Source organism: Aulonocara sp. 'chitande type north' Nkhata Bay, linkage group LG13 (assembly GCF_057382095.1).
Source record: "Aulonocara sp. 'chitande type north' Nkhata Bay isolate Kocher_YH1m ecotype deep benthic linkage group LG13, A_spYH_male_GT1.1, whole genome shotgun sequence".
NCBI classification, from domain to species: domain Eukaryota; kingdom Metazoa; phylum Chordata; class Actinopteri; order Cichliformes; family Cichlidae; genus Aulonocara; species Aulonocara sp. 'chitande type north' Nkhata Bay.
In genome coordinates this window covers 22,123,783-22,136,636 of record NC_141356.1, presented here as the reverse complement: position 1 = coordinate 22,136,636, position 12,854 = coordinate 22,123,783, and the positions used below count along the sequence as shown (strand labels likewise).

Below are 12,854 nucleotides of genomic sequence, written 5' to 3'. Positions count from 1 at the left end.
ACCACTCATAAAGGCTACGATAGATCTGAATGAACACGATTCCAAACAAAAGCTGAAACGTTTGGCCTCAAACATGTAGTATTGTACTAATGTTGTGTCTCGTTAGACACATATGAATATATAAATATCTCTTCTCCCTATATATAAATATATCTCTACATATTTGTGCAACTTTTTTTTCATTTACAATTTTGATGGATATAGCTATGACATTTCTATATCTAGTGCGTAGAAAGAAGCTTTTCAATTTCTTTTACTGCATTTCTTGTGATTTATTTTGTTACTATGGCCTAATTACTTATATTTTGATGTATAGCAAGTTGAAATGCTCCAAAAAAAAGGCCATTACAGCATGTAATAAAGGTATAAACATAAGTACAATTAGCCTGTCAACAATAATAAGGTGACTAAATGAATATTAAAATAAAGTGACAGCGTATCAAAACACAGATATTTTATAAATCTGTCAAAAAAAATCATAGTGAAATAGAAGAAATCAGAGTTTCAACCATTAAACTAATTTTTGTATTCAGCAGTGCTTGCAAATAACTGTAATTTGGCATCTTTGGCAGCTTTGAGTGGTGGTGTAATAAACAAAAAGAAACTTGTCTGTTTGTTAGGAGCCATGGCTATCAGATTTCCCTGCTCCTGTATGCGCTATACGTGACTGATCGCTATTGTGCAAAAGAACCTTGTGATCAACTAGCATCAGGATCATGTGGCCATGAATCAGGCTGAGGGTCGACTCTGCCCTCACAAGGAACTGCACAGGTTCTTAAAAAGTCTCCACTAGTTTTATTTACCGGCGGGATAGGAAGTGACACATTGTTGGCACTGCATGCAGGGGGATGCCAGAGCTGGAATGCCAGCAGTACAAGCATGTGATCTGTGTAAGGGGATTCACAGGTGCACGTAGATACTGACGTGGATATATGAAGAGCATAGTGGCAATCAGTCACATTCACACACGCACACATACACACAAGCAAAACAGTGGGACAGGTGGGCCAGAGCTTAACACGCATTCCTTTGGTTGTTCCGTGTAATCCAGAAAGGAAACACTGCTCTGCACATAGCGTCGCTGGCTGGCCAAGCGGAAGTCGTCAAAGAGCTGGTCACTAATGGAGCCAATGTCAACGCACAATCTCAGGTGGGATATACTCGAAATGCCTGCAAGTCAATGTCAAAATGACAGCAAGGTCTTGGTGGTCTGGCTTTAGGGTAGGTATAATTACACTGCTGTTGAGATGATCTATATCAGATAGTCGCTGACATACAGGGAGAAATCCTCACTGACAGAAACTGGCATAATGCCAACTAGGCCTCTGCCTCTTCAGGAAACTGCTTGTCCTTGCATTTCACATTTAACTCTATTAGATCGAAGCGAGAGAAAATATTCAGCCAGCTTCTTTCTCTCTGATAATGTCCAAAATAAAAAAGCAAGCAGAGGAAAAACTCTTTACCTTCAGACCACTGGAACATGTTTTGTTAAGATATACTCAGTGTGTAAAAGATTGTGTGTCTTTTGGTTCATGTTGTGTGCAGAATGGCTTCACTCCTCTGTACATGGCAGCCCAGGAGAATCACCTGGAGGTGGTGCGGTTCCTTCTGGAGAACAGCGCCAGCCAGAGTATCGCCACTGAGGTACTGTACATGTGTGTGTGTGTGTGTGTTTCTTGTGCTCACATGTGTGTCCATTTCTCTGTAGTATGTATCCGTGCATTTTCTATGCCACTGTCGTATCTAAGGTTTTTTTATCTGTTGTACTAACCACCTCCATCTCCTCTCCTCCTTTGTTTCCTTCTCTTCCTCCCTTTTTCCTCCACCCCCCACCCCCCCATTTTGCCTCAGTCTCCATCGGTGTCTTCATCTTTTTGTCTCCTTTTTCACTTTCCTGTTTCTGTCTATTTCTCATCTTTTTTGTCTCACATGATCCCTCTCTTATCTTTCCCCTATTCTCCTCTGCCTGCCCCACCTCCTCTCCTCCTTCCTCATCTCTTTATGAGGGACTAGGCAGAACTTCATTGATTGGTAGTGTACGGAGGAGGTAGAGTGACCTTGAGCGGGTCACTGATGAGGTCTGCTCTGCTCCCTGCCTCCTCTCTACAGCTGCTGTTACTGCTCTGATTAACGTTGCTTAGTCTGTGGAACACACGTACACTTTCCAGTCACAGCACGTTCACACAAACACACGTGCACATACGCAGATGATACAATACCCAGTGTACCCTGTCGTCTGCAAGTTTACATTTATGGGCACGCATGCACAGTATCTACTCAAACATGATATAAGGTAATATACAGGCTGGTGACAAATTAAAGGAAGTGCCTTAGCACTTCCCCCAGGAGGGTTCAAACCCAATTTTCCAATTAAATAGTCCCTTGTTTAGTATTTTGATGATGGCGATGGAGAGCACTGCACTGTCAGTCTATAACCTCCCATCAGTGTTCAGCTGGGCTGAGTCACCCCTCATCTTGAAAGAGGCTTATCAGGACAGGAAAAAAATGTGTGTATATATATATGTGTGTGTGTGTGTGTGTGTGTGTGTGTGTGTGTGTGTGTGTGTGTGTGTGTGTGTGTGTGTGTGTGTGTGTGTGTGTGTGTGTGTGTGCGCGCACTTCTGCCCACACATACTGAGACATGCAGTATCAAAAACACAGTAAAATAAAATGGCAGAGCTTTTGGCTGAATTATGTATCATAAGAGCAATGTGAGTGGGAAATGCCGAAGATGTGAGCTGGAAATGTACAGTAACTTCTACATTATATGAAGTTATAATTAATTCTAAATGCTCCTCTAGGTCAAGCTGCCTCTATATTTTTATGAAAACACATCACTGTTATTGACATAGTTAACCTAGTTGTTTATTATAATAATTAATACCTTCAAATAATGTGAGCAGCCTAGATTCATCATTGCCTATAAAACTATTAAAAATCATTTTGCTTTTTATAAGCTGCGTTTAATTTGCTCTCATCATCCACGCCATCCAGCATTGGTTACTCATTTCTTCCCCTCCTTCGCAGGATGGCTTTACCCCTCTGGCAGTGGCCCTCCAGCAGGGCCATGACCAGGTGGTCTCCCTGCTATTGGAGAACGATACAAAGGGCAAGGTGCGCCTGCCTGCCCTGCACATTGCTGCACGCAAGGATGACACCAAGGCCGCGGCCCTGCTCCTGCAGAACGACCACAACGCAGACGTCGAGTCCAAGGTGAGCAAAAACGCTGATGCAGCCCATCTTTGGTAGTGAATGATCAGTTGATCTCTTTCTTTTTGCCTATTTGATTATTTGTTTTTAACACTGATTTCTTTGGTTTTCTTGATTGTCTTTTTTTTCCTGCTGCCTTTTCTCTTTATTGTTTGAATTTGTTGTTGATGCTCTTTCTTTCGGAAAAGAAGCAGAAGTACATTCATGTTTGTTTTTTGGCCAGTTTTATCTCTGAAAAGATTTGAGTTTGAGAATATCCTTCTCATTCTTAAAATCAAACTTCAAGTAAGAGCGCAGTCTGCACACCGAAACTTTTCTGCCGTAGATTATTTTTCACTGAGCTGCCTCTCCCTCTTCTGCTCCTCCACTTCATGTGAGTGAAGGCCCTTTTTAATTTGTTTTTTTTTCTCACTAATTGCCCGTTCTCTCCTCTCTTGGCTGACTCTGTAGATGATGGTGAATAGAACAACAGAGGTACACCTCTACTCTGTACATTATGTAGTGTTCATCCTATTCATAAAAACTCTGAAAACAACAACGACAATCACTTCAGTGCCCCTGACTTGATGCAGTAGTGTTTCTGCAGCCCTCCGTCACTCCCCCTTTTCCATTTTAGCTCAGTACTGCCTTCTTCCTTTTCATTGCTTCATCAATCTAGTGGATATATCTGGTCATTGAGAAAATCAGAGCTAAAGCGCATGCTTCACAAATACTGATTTAATAAATCTGAGGCTAAAGGCTTGGGTATCAAGGTTTTCCTTGATTCTAATGGTTTCATGGTGTCCAAAGCTGAAGTGTCTTATTTTTGGAAATCCCTTGTCACTGTTTAAAATATGTTGTCTTAATGTGTCCTGACTAAGTCCCTCCATGAAACTGATTAGCATGATAACCAGTGTACGCATGAAAAATGGTTATCATTCATTTGAAACCAGCAGTTTGTCCATAACTTGCATGGCAGTCTAATTCCCTTTACACTCTAAAGAACCCCTGCATTCTAGCATTAGTCAGGCTCTCTAATTTGTTTACTGGTGTATCCTTTATTGAGCTCTAGTACATCCAATATTCAACACTCACACCTAAAGCATTTTGCATGGGACCAAAGTAACAAGCTAGTGTGACACTGCGTCTGTGGTAACATCGGCCCCTTTTTTAAACCAAAGCCAGGTGGCCACCTTCTGTGCGTGCCTGTTTTGGTTGGCATTGTCTGTGGTTTTGGCAGGCTCTGATATGATTCATCCAAAAATGGCTTTGATTTCAGACTTATGCATTGCGTTAAACAAATGTGTACTCAGATAGAAGAAAGACACTGTAATCTGTTTTATATGAATAGTGTGTTTTTTCAAGGCAGATATAAATCATTTTAATTTTGGTGAACTTTGTGGTACGATTTCTCAGTTCAGGATATCGGTGGGGACACGTGTCTGAATTACTGATTGACTTTTGGCTCTTTGAAATTAAAATTCCAGCAGTTGGATTGTTTAATGTAAGACATAAGGTCACAGATATTTTCCAGTGTCTTTTAGTTGCTCCGACAGCTAATCCAGGAGTTATATCAGGATACATCTCTCATTGAAGATGTTAACAAATGGAGATTAAGTTCATTTGCAGGGTGATTATTTGCAGCTAAAAATATCAGAATGCTGTAAATAGAATTAAACAGATTTACACCAGTTAGCTCTTGAGCTTTCAAATCAAGTTGTATATTACACTCATATCTTTGTAATTAGTTTTTTGTCAGTTAAATGTAAAATTGTTATATTTTAGTTGGGCCCATGTTTGATTCTAACAGTTTTAGAAAAAATAGACTTTTTCTGCAACTGTTAGAAAAGTCAGGTGTCAGTGTAGCAGTGTGCAACCAGTGTGTCCTTGTTTGATGTAGTGGGACTTTGTAAAGCCAGATGTTTGATCTTGTGTGAATGTTGCTCCACTGTTTTTTTAACATGGTGTGTCTATTTGTCTGTCTGCACGTGTGTTGTTGCATTTCTTCAATCCTCAGAGTGGTTTCACCCCCCTCCACATCGCAGCACATTATGGCAACATTAATGTGGCCACGCTTTTGCTGAACCGCGGGGCTGCTGTGGACTTCATGGCTCGGGTGAGTTTCTACTGCCCTCTGCTGGTTGGGAAAGGTGTAACCATTACACACAATAAATATGAATATGGTATACGGGTATATTTAATGGATTAAAAAAAAACTATGAAACGGTAAAACAAAGGTATAGCTTAGCTTTTATGGCAGAGGAAAATCACTTTGATTTCCCAAACATCTGTCACATTTATGCTCCTTGAAAGCAAAAGCAAAGAATAAACTTATATTTTGCATGTAAACCCTTCAGCAAAATAGGATGGACTGAAAATATTGGTGTCAAATGTGGGTTTGTTTTTTTTTTACATGAATTCTGTTTGTGGACTTTTCATTGATAGGCGAATGCATATTTTGTTTACTCAAGGGAAAAAAACAACAGTGAAACCCAAACCACCCACACACAAACTTTAATGTCAAGTCAAGTAGAGTTTTATTGTCAACCCAACAATATACACTCAAGTATACAGTGGGACGAAATATCATCCTCTTGGATCAAAGGTCAAAATGTAAAAATCAAAATGAAATAAATTCAAATATGCATTTATACAACTATACAGAAATAAGATAAACTAAGAATAAATACAACAGTACTGGACTTGAATAGAAGAGAATGAATGAATAGAAAATAATGAGAATGAATATAAATAAATACAATAGTACACATACAGAATAGTGCAAGTATTGGAAGTAATGTTGGTACGATGAAGCCTAATGTATTTGTGTTCATTCCCATAAATATATAGGTATTCAGTGGTAAAGAGAAAGAGATTCCTGGATTAATAAAGACCCTCATGAAATGGGAGATTTTTTAGAACAATGGGACATTTGTTATATATGTATCTGTTATGTTATTCTCAGACTGAATTCATATTTTTTTGAGATATGATTAAATATAAAGACCTGGAAGAGATTTTATGTGACATATACAGAGTAATCTCAGTGATGTTGTCTTAGAAAATGGGTTTCCATATTAGATGTTTACTAATCAGAGTGATCAGTGGCCTATAATTGAATCAGCTAGTGTGTGAAGCAGTGTTTATGTTTGTGCTGCTTTTATACTGATTACAGGTAAGGTCCAGAAAATTATCCACCAGCAGTGGTGGATGGTTAAACAATGGAGCTGGCTTACAGCTGTTTGCTTGAGAGCAACAAAGCATTACAGTTTGTTGCAGACTAGTCAATTTCATGACGAGTTTCTAATGAATTAATTCTGTCTAATTGTAGATATGTTTAAATGCATAATGTGAGAGCAGAAGCGTCTAAGAGTTTTCCACTTTTTCACTTAGAATGACATCACACCGCTTCATGTGGCCGCAAAAAGGGGCAACAGCAATATGGTAAAGTTGCTGCTGGACAGAGGGGCCAAAATTGATGCAAAGACCAAGGTAAGACTTTTTTCACAATTAGAAAGGCACTTGAGGCTGAAATATATGTTTTTTAGACTTACAGAAGTTTTTGTCTGTAGCAGTATTTGATTTTGCACAAACGGAAGTTTATTAAAATTATTTTACAGTAAAATGCAAATTTAAAAAAGTGTTTCATTTTGTTCTTTTAAGGACGGTCTGACACCTCTTCATTGTGGGGCACGGAGCGGACACGAGCAGGTGGTAGAAATTCTTCTGGACAGAGGAGCTCCTATACTGTCCAAGACCAAGGTAGTTACTTGGATGATCAATTCAGGAGATGCTGCTAAGCTCAGAATAGGGAAGGAAAGAAAGTTCACAAACACATGACATCTTTTTCATTAAGTTAAATATAAAACAGACCAGAATAGATCACTATACACGATGTTAATAACACTGGAATACCTTTGTTTTCAAAATCAGCTCTCCTAACCACTCGGAGCTATTTAAATAATTGTCATCCACTCACATAGCAGGTCTGTTGTTGTTGCTGTAGTGTTGTCGCATTGTCTCCATAACATCTGTGCGACCTCTCCAGAACAGCCTGTCTCCGCTGCCTTCGCAGCCCTACAGTTTGACCGCGCAGGACGACCAGTGTAACAAAATAGACATTGTTGTAATGGCCTCGTTATAACAATGCTTCTGTAACCTTCTCAGCAACTTCCTTCGCAGTCTTTCTGTGCAGCGCATGGCCGCGTCCTAACTTACTGTGTCTGTCTGTCCATCTGTCTATGTGTCCGTCTGCGTGTGTGTTTGTCGCTCTCTTTCTTTGTCTGGCTCTCTCTTTCTCTCCCCTTTTCTCTCTTTCTTTCCCTGTCTCGGCCCTCTATAGAACGGCCTATCGCCTCTCCACATGGCCACTCAGGGGGACCACCTGAACTGCGTCCAGCTCCTGCTCCAGCACGACGTGCCCGTGGATGACGTCACCAATGACTACCTTACGGCGCTGCACGTTGCTGCCCACTGCGGTCACTATAAGGTGGCCAAGCTCATTGTGGACAAGAAGGCCAACCCAAATGCCAAGGCTCTGGTAGGGATAAAGCCGTACAAGGGGTGTTAAGAATGGGGGTGCAAAACAGAAAAGTCACGTGATCGTGACAAAAAAATCACGTTCAAGAAATACTGAAATGTTGATGTTGGTAGGTGTTAGTCACCAAAAGTTTTGCTTTTATGATTAATATTATACTCATAGAAAAAATAAATGGTTTGGTTTGGGTAGCTTTACAGTGCAGAAGTCTTAGCACTATAATATAAAGTTTTACTGTGTCTGTCTATTTTCTGATAGTTTTGTCTGTGTTGGATATTTTGTTGTTGTTGTTGTTGTTGTTGTTGTTTTTTAATGATATGGACTATTTTTGTGTGAAATAAATAGATATGTGCTGATACGAATGTTTAAAACAGGACTGAAAACAGGTTTATTCCTCATATTTACCTTTTCTTTACCACACATTTGCATCCTGGCACATCTCAGCATTCACTCATTTGCACATGTTTAGAGGCTGTGGGGAGTTTCTCAGTGATCGTACTGGAATACCAGCCTTAGCTTTACACTTTCTCTTCATGCAGAATGGTTTCACTCCGCTTCATATCGCCTGCAAGAAGAACAGAGTCAAGGTGATGGAGCTGTTGCTTAAACATGGAGCGTCTATCCAGGCTGTCACAGAGGTAATAGAGCATACTGGAACACCTTTACTCTTCTGTACCATTTAATACATAATAATTACTTGGAATTGATCTTATTGTTGTTTGGTTTTGATGTTCAGGATAAAACTTGGTTGCTGATTTGGTCTTTAGTGTTTTAATGTTTCATGTTGATCATCGTATCTATTATCTGCAGTCCGGCTTGACGCCCATTCATGTGGCAGCCTTTATGGGCCATGAAAACATTGTCCATGCGCTGACGCACCACGGAGCTTCGCCCAACACCACCAATGTGGTAAGTAGACTAATTTTAATGTACTACATGTCGATACAGATTAGAAAATCTCCCTTTTGCCAACAACCTTTGTATCTTCCAGCGAGGAGAGACAGCTCTCCACATGGCAGCCAGGGCAGGCCAGGCAGACGTAGTCCGATACCTGCTAAAGAACGGAGCCAAGGTGGAGACCAAGTCCAAGGTTAGAACACAGAGCGTCATTATCAATCACTGTGTCAAGGAGAAAACAAAAAGGGATACAGAACTGGGCCAAAAAGTCACTTCCCCTCTCTTTGCAGGATGACCAGACAGCGCTGCACATATCCAGTCGGCTGGGGAAGGTCGACATTGTCCAGCAGCTGCTGCATTGCGGTGCGTCTGCCAATGCTGCCACCACCTCAGGCTACACCCCCCTTCACCTGGCTGCCCGCGAAGGACACCATGATGTTGCTGCCATGCTCCTGGACAATGGTGCCTCACTCTCATCTGCAACAAAGGTATGTCTTGTGGAAGATTAAGCATTATATTGCAATGTAGATAATGTTCCCATTTTCCAGTATCTCCACTAGTAGGCATGGTTTTGTTTCGAGTGGCCTCCAAGGTTCTTGTCATATGAAATAAATGCCTAAATACGTCCTTCTCCCAGCAAAAGAATTCATAGTCTAAGCATACTAAACTGACTAAACTGACACACAGATCTGACTAATTGCATAAAAGTGCATTGCTCAAAGTATAAAATGGGTGTGGAAGATGTGAGTGTGATATGTTTCTGTGGACTGTCTTTGAAGGTGACTTCTGTTAGCAGAGCAGATTAATGAAGGGTAAACCCCATGGTGGGCTCTTACTTCCTCACACACACACATATAGCATCTTTTGGGACTTTACCTTAGTCGGCTTTTCAAGCAAATGATATCATATCTGTGTGAAAACAGAAAATTTGTGCCATCGAGCAGATTAATTGACCCCTTTTAGGTGTTTATAAAGCAGATTAAATGAATAGAAATTTAAAAACTGGCACGATTACTAGCTATCCCACAAATGAGGTCAAGTGTTTCAGAGAAAATGGGAATCTGTGGAGTCCCACATTCCTCTGGAAAATATGATCTAATGTCTTTAAATATCTTTGCAGACACACAGGAAGGAAGCCAAGTGATCACACTGGCAAATCAAACCCAGCATCACAGCAAAACGTGTAATAGACATGCATTTGCCTCAAGAGATAGTAAAGACCTTTGCCTTACTTTCTCAGTGTAATGAACCCCTATGGAGAGAAAATTACTCATGCACAGACAATACTCATTTGTAAGTTATTTTGCATTTGAGTCTTGTTAATAAAGTGAATCCATCCTAATTTAAATATGGCTAAAATATAACTTTATTGAAAATGTTTTCACAATGTTGAACTTTTTAACCTATTTGGACTGCAATGTTCGGTGTCCTGTGTCTTATGAAGGAAAGAGATGTTACTCTTAAGATCAAACTTTCTGTTTTGTTCAGTCTGAATAACACAAAATCTTTGCTGCTGCTGTTTTGTTTTCATTTGTGACTTGAGCACTGAAAGACAGTGAGAAACTATGTTGCTTAAGGAAAAGCTCGATCCCACACCAGCCAAGTGGGACCTAAAATAATGCAAATATTCACTTCCTGTTTAAATACCCTCACTACTCCCTGCTCTCCCTTTTTTGGCCCAACAGAAAGGATTCAGTCCCCTCCATGTGGCAGCAAAGTATGGCAAGATGGAGGTAGCCAGTTTGCTCCTACAGAAGGGAGCTGCACCTGATGCTGCTGGAAAGGTGAGATGTCTGAAAAGGCGGAGAGTTTCTTGAGTATAAATTTAAGAAACAGAAAAAGATGACCTGTTTAAGACGAGCAGGCAGGTTCAGCAAGGAAATGACAGACAGCAAAAGTGCAGTATAAACCTGAAATTCCTAATTTCATGTCCTCATCTCTAAGATAGTCAGCAGGGCTGTGTTGTGTTTTCTGAGCTGCAGCTGGCCCAGATGCTGGGAGGTAGTAGTGTGGTGGAAGCAAGCTGAGGTCTGATCACAGTGCGACACATCAAACAGATGCTTGTCCTGTTGCAAAAACCTTGTAGGCAGATTTCTTTTATTCCACTGAGAGAGACTTAAATAGCTGAGACCTGCTGGCACTAGTCGTATGTGCATCTTTGCCACCATCTGAAAGCGTTTAACATAAAGACTGTCAGATATGATAATGAAACTTCCACAGTGTCTGGTGGTGTCATGCTAAAATCTGCCTCAGTGTCAGATACACAAAGAAGAAAATCAGGTCGTTATTATTATAATACATTTTATATCAAGATGAAAATAAAGACTTTAAGATATTATATGGTTTTTTTTATATCTTTTGGTAGAAATAATGAGTATGTCACATCATATGCCGCCCTGTTTGATCACTCTGCGTGTGCGTTTTGATGAGAAAACATTGTAAAACACTTTTAGAGCCTAAGATTATAAGGTACTCCATATATACAGACCATTATTTACATAATGCCTCCATCATCTAACTCTTATAGAAAGTATTAAGACAATGACATGACCTTGAAACTCTCTTTATGGAAGGTTGTTGTTAGTGAGCCACACTGTGTGGAGGCCTGGTTGGGCATTCACCTTCTGTGGGACACGTCCTATGAAAGAGTAATTGCGAGCACGGTTTTGGGGTTTAACATGAGTGATGCAGACCCTTTAATCTCCCACTTGTGTCGATGGATACACTGAGAAATCTTGTCTCAAAATATATAATTTGAACAACTAGTGGCAGATAAGCACATGCTTTTGGTTAAAAAAAATTATTAGATTCAGTTTTCTGATCACATTTTAAAATAATAACTAGACCTTGCTGCTTCTGCTGTTGGTAAACTAATACCAATCCTTCTTCTGCTGCTATAAAAATAATGCTTTAGTCACATCTTTGCTGGCCAGTGAAAAGTGTGTATCTTCAGTTTTGGTGCTTTTGCACACTTGAGATGACTTTAGCATGTTTTGACATGGCTATTGAATTCCAAATCAAAATACTGTAGCCGTTGTAGATAAGTGCTGCAAAGTCAACATTTTGAAGATACATTGAAATCTATCAGCAGGCCAGCAGGAAAATTCTCTCACTCAGTTTCCTAATAATGCCATCTACCTTTAGCGCATGAAGTTAGAGCTCTAACCGTCTCCTATACTTTGTATCTTTCATCGGTTCGATGCCCATCTCTAAAAATTTCTTAACACAGTTTTAATTTGGCTCTTTCATTTTACTTGTCAGCGTGTCTGTGCTTGGGTGTGGTCGGTGATCTTCTAATCCCGTGTTGTGTTGCATGCCTGTGTGTATGTGTTCCTGTGTGTGTGTGTGGATGTGTCTCTGCATTTGTACGTGTGTGTGTGTGTGTGTGGGTGTTTTAGAGTGGGCTAACTCCTCTGCATGTAGCTGCTCACTACGATAATCAGAGAGTGGCACTGCTGCTGCTGGATCAGGGAGCTTCCCCACACGCTGCCGCCAAGGTATCCACACAGACACATATCAATACACGTGTTAAGAGGAACTCACCTGGCTTATCACTTACGTAACATCCCATTAATAATGATTTATGTGTAATATTCATCCGTGTGAATGTGGATCTAATGCTCGCCCATTTCCTCCATCCGTTTCATCATTTATCAGTGAAAGTGTGAGTTTTATTTTGTGCTCAGTCAAGTCTTACAAACCACCTGACCAGCCTGAAATGAGGTCATGCTGTCAGCAGATTTGAGTTGCTGGTTTGCTACATATTGCAAGCAATATACTGTGTTTCTCCTAAAAAGAAGAAATGTAATTACTCCAGAGTCAGTAATAGTGCCAAACCACTAAAATTTCCTTTTTTTTTTTTGTCTGTTCAAGAGTTGAGAAAATGATGTATTCCCAATAAAACCTAAAAAAAAAAGCTGTTAAGTTAGACAGACAAACATAAGTGGTCAAGTCATGGTTTGTCTCCTGCCAGGCTTTAAGAGTCTGTCGAAACCGCAGAACGAGTGTGAGCAAAAAGCCAGAACCAACCAAAAATGTGGCAGGAAATGCCTGTTTTGCCTGGACTGTCAAGTGACATGCCACAAAGGGAGACCAAAGCTTGCAAAGCCACTTTGGTCCATCCTAGCTCTCTTTCTCTCCCTTAATCTGCGTCTGTCTAAATTTATTCCTTTGCCTTTCTTGTCGCCTTCCCACACTCATTCTGTCCTGCCTTCTTCCTTTCTCTCTTTCT

At 40.4% G+C, this 12,854-nt stretch overlaps 1 protein-coding gene across 22 annotated transcripts in view; it reads left to right on the top strand.

The window, feature by feature from the left end:
• Positions 1-12,854, top strand: part of LOC147316047 (ankyrin-3-like) — a 118,012-nt gene that overhangs the window by 59,733 nt on the left and 45,425 nt on the right. For 18 of the 22 annotated variants that reach the window (XM_086259184.1, XM_086259202.1, XM_086259183.1 and 15 more), the window contains 14 exons: positions 1,052-1,150; positions 1,546-1,644; positions 3,028-3,213; positions 3,661-3,684; positions 5,207-5,305; positions 6,583-6,681; positions 6,853-6,951; positions 7,532-7,729; positions 8,266-8,364; positions 8,537-8,635; positions 8,718-8,816; positions 8,914-9,111; positions 10,309-10,407; positions 12,022-12,120. In XM_086259184.1, the coding sequence (XP_086115310.1) occupies positions 1,052-1,150; positions 1,546-1,644; positions 3,028-3,213; positions 3,661-3,684; positions 5,207-5,305; positions 6,583-6,681; positions 6,853-6,951; positions 7,532-7,729; positions 8,266-8,364; positions 8,537-8,635; positions 8,718-8,816; positions 8,914-9,111; positions 10,309-10,407; positions 12,022-12,120 (1,596 nt within the window). The remainder of the gene's footprint in view (positions 1-1,051; positions 1,151-1,545; positions 1,645-3,027; positions 3,214-3,660; positions 3,685-5,206; positions 5,306-6,582; positions 6,682-6,852; positions 6,952-7,531; positions 7,730-8,265; positions 8,365-8,536; positions 8,636-8,717; positions 8,817-8,913; positions 9,112-10,308; positions 10,408-12,021; positions 12,121-12,854) is intronic. The other 4 variants (XM_086259181.1, XM_086259200.1, XM_086259199.1 and 1 more) reach the window with 2 other exon arrangements.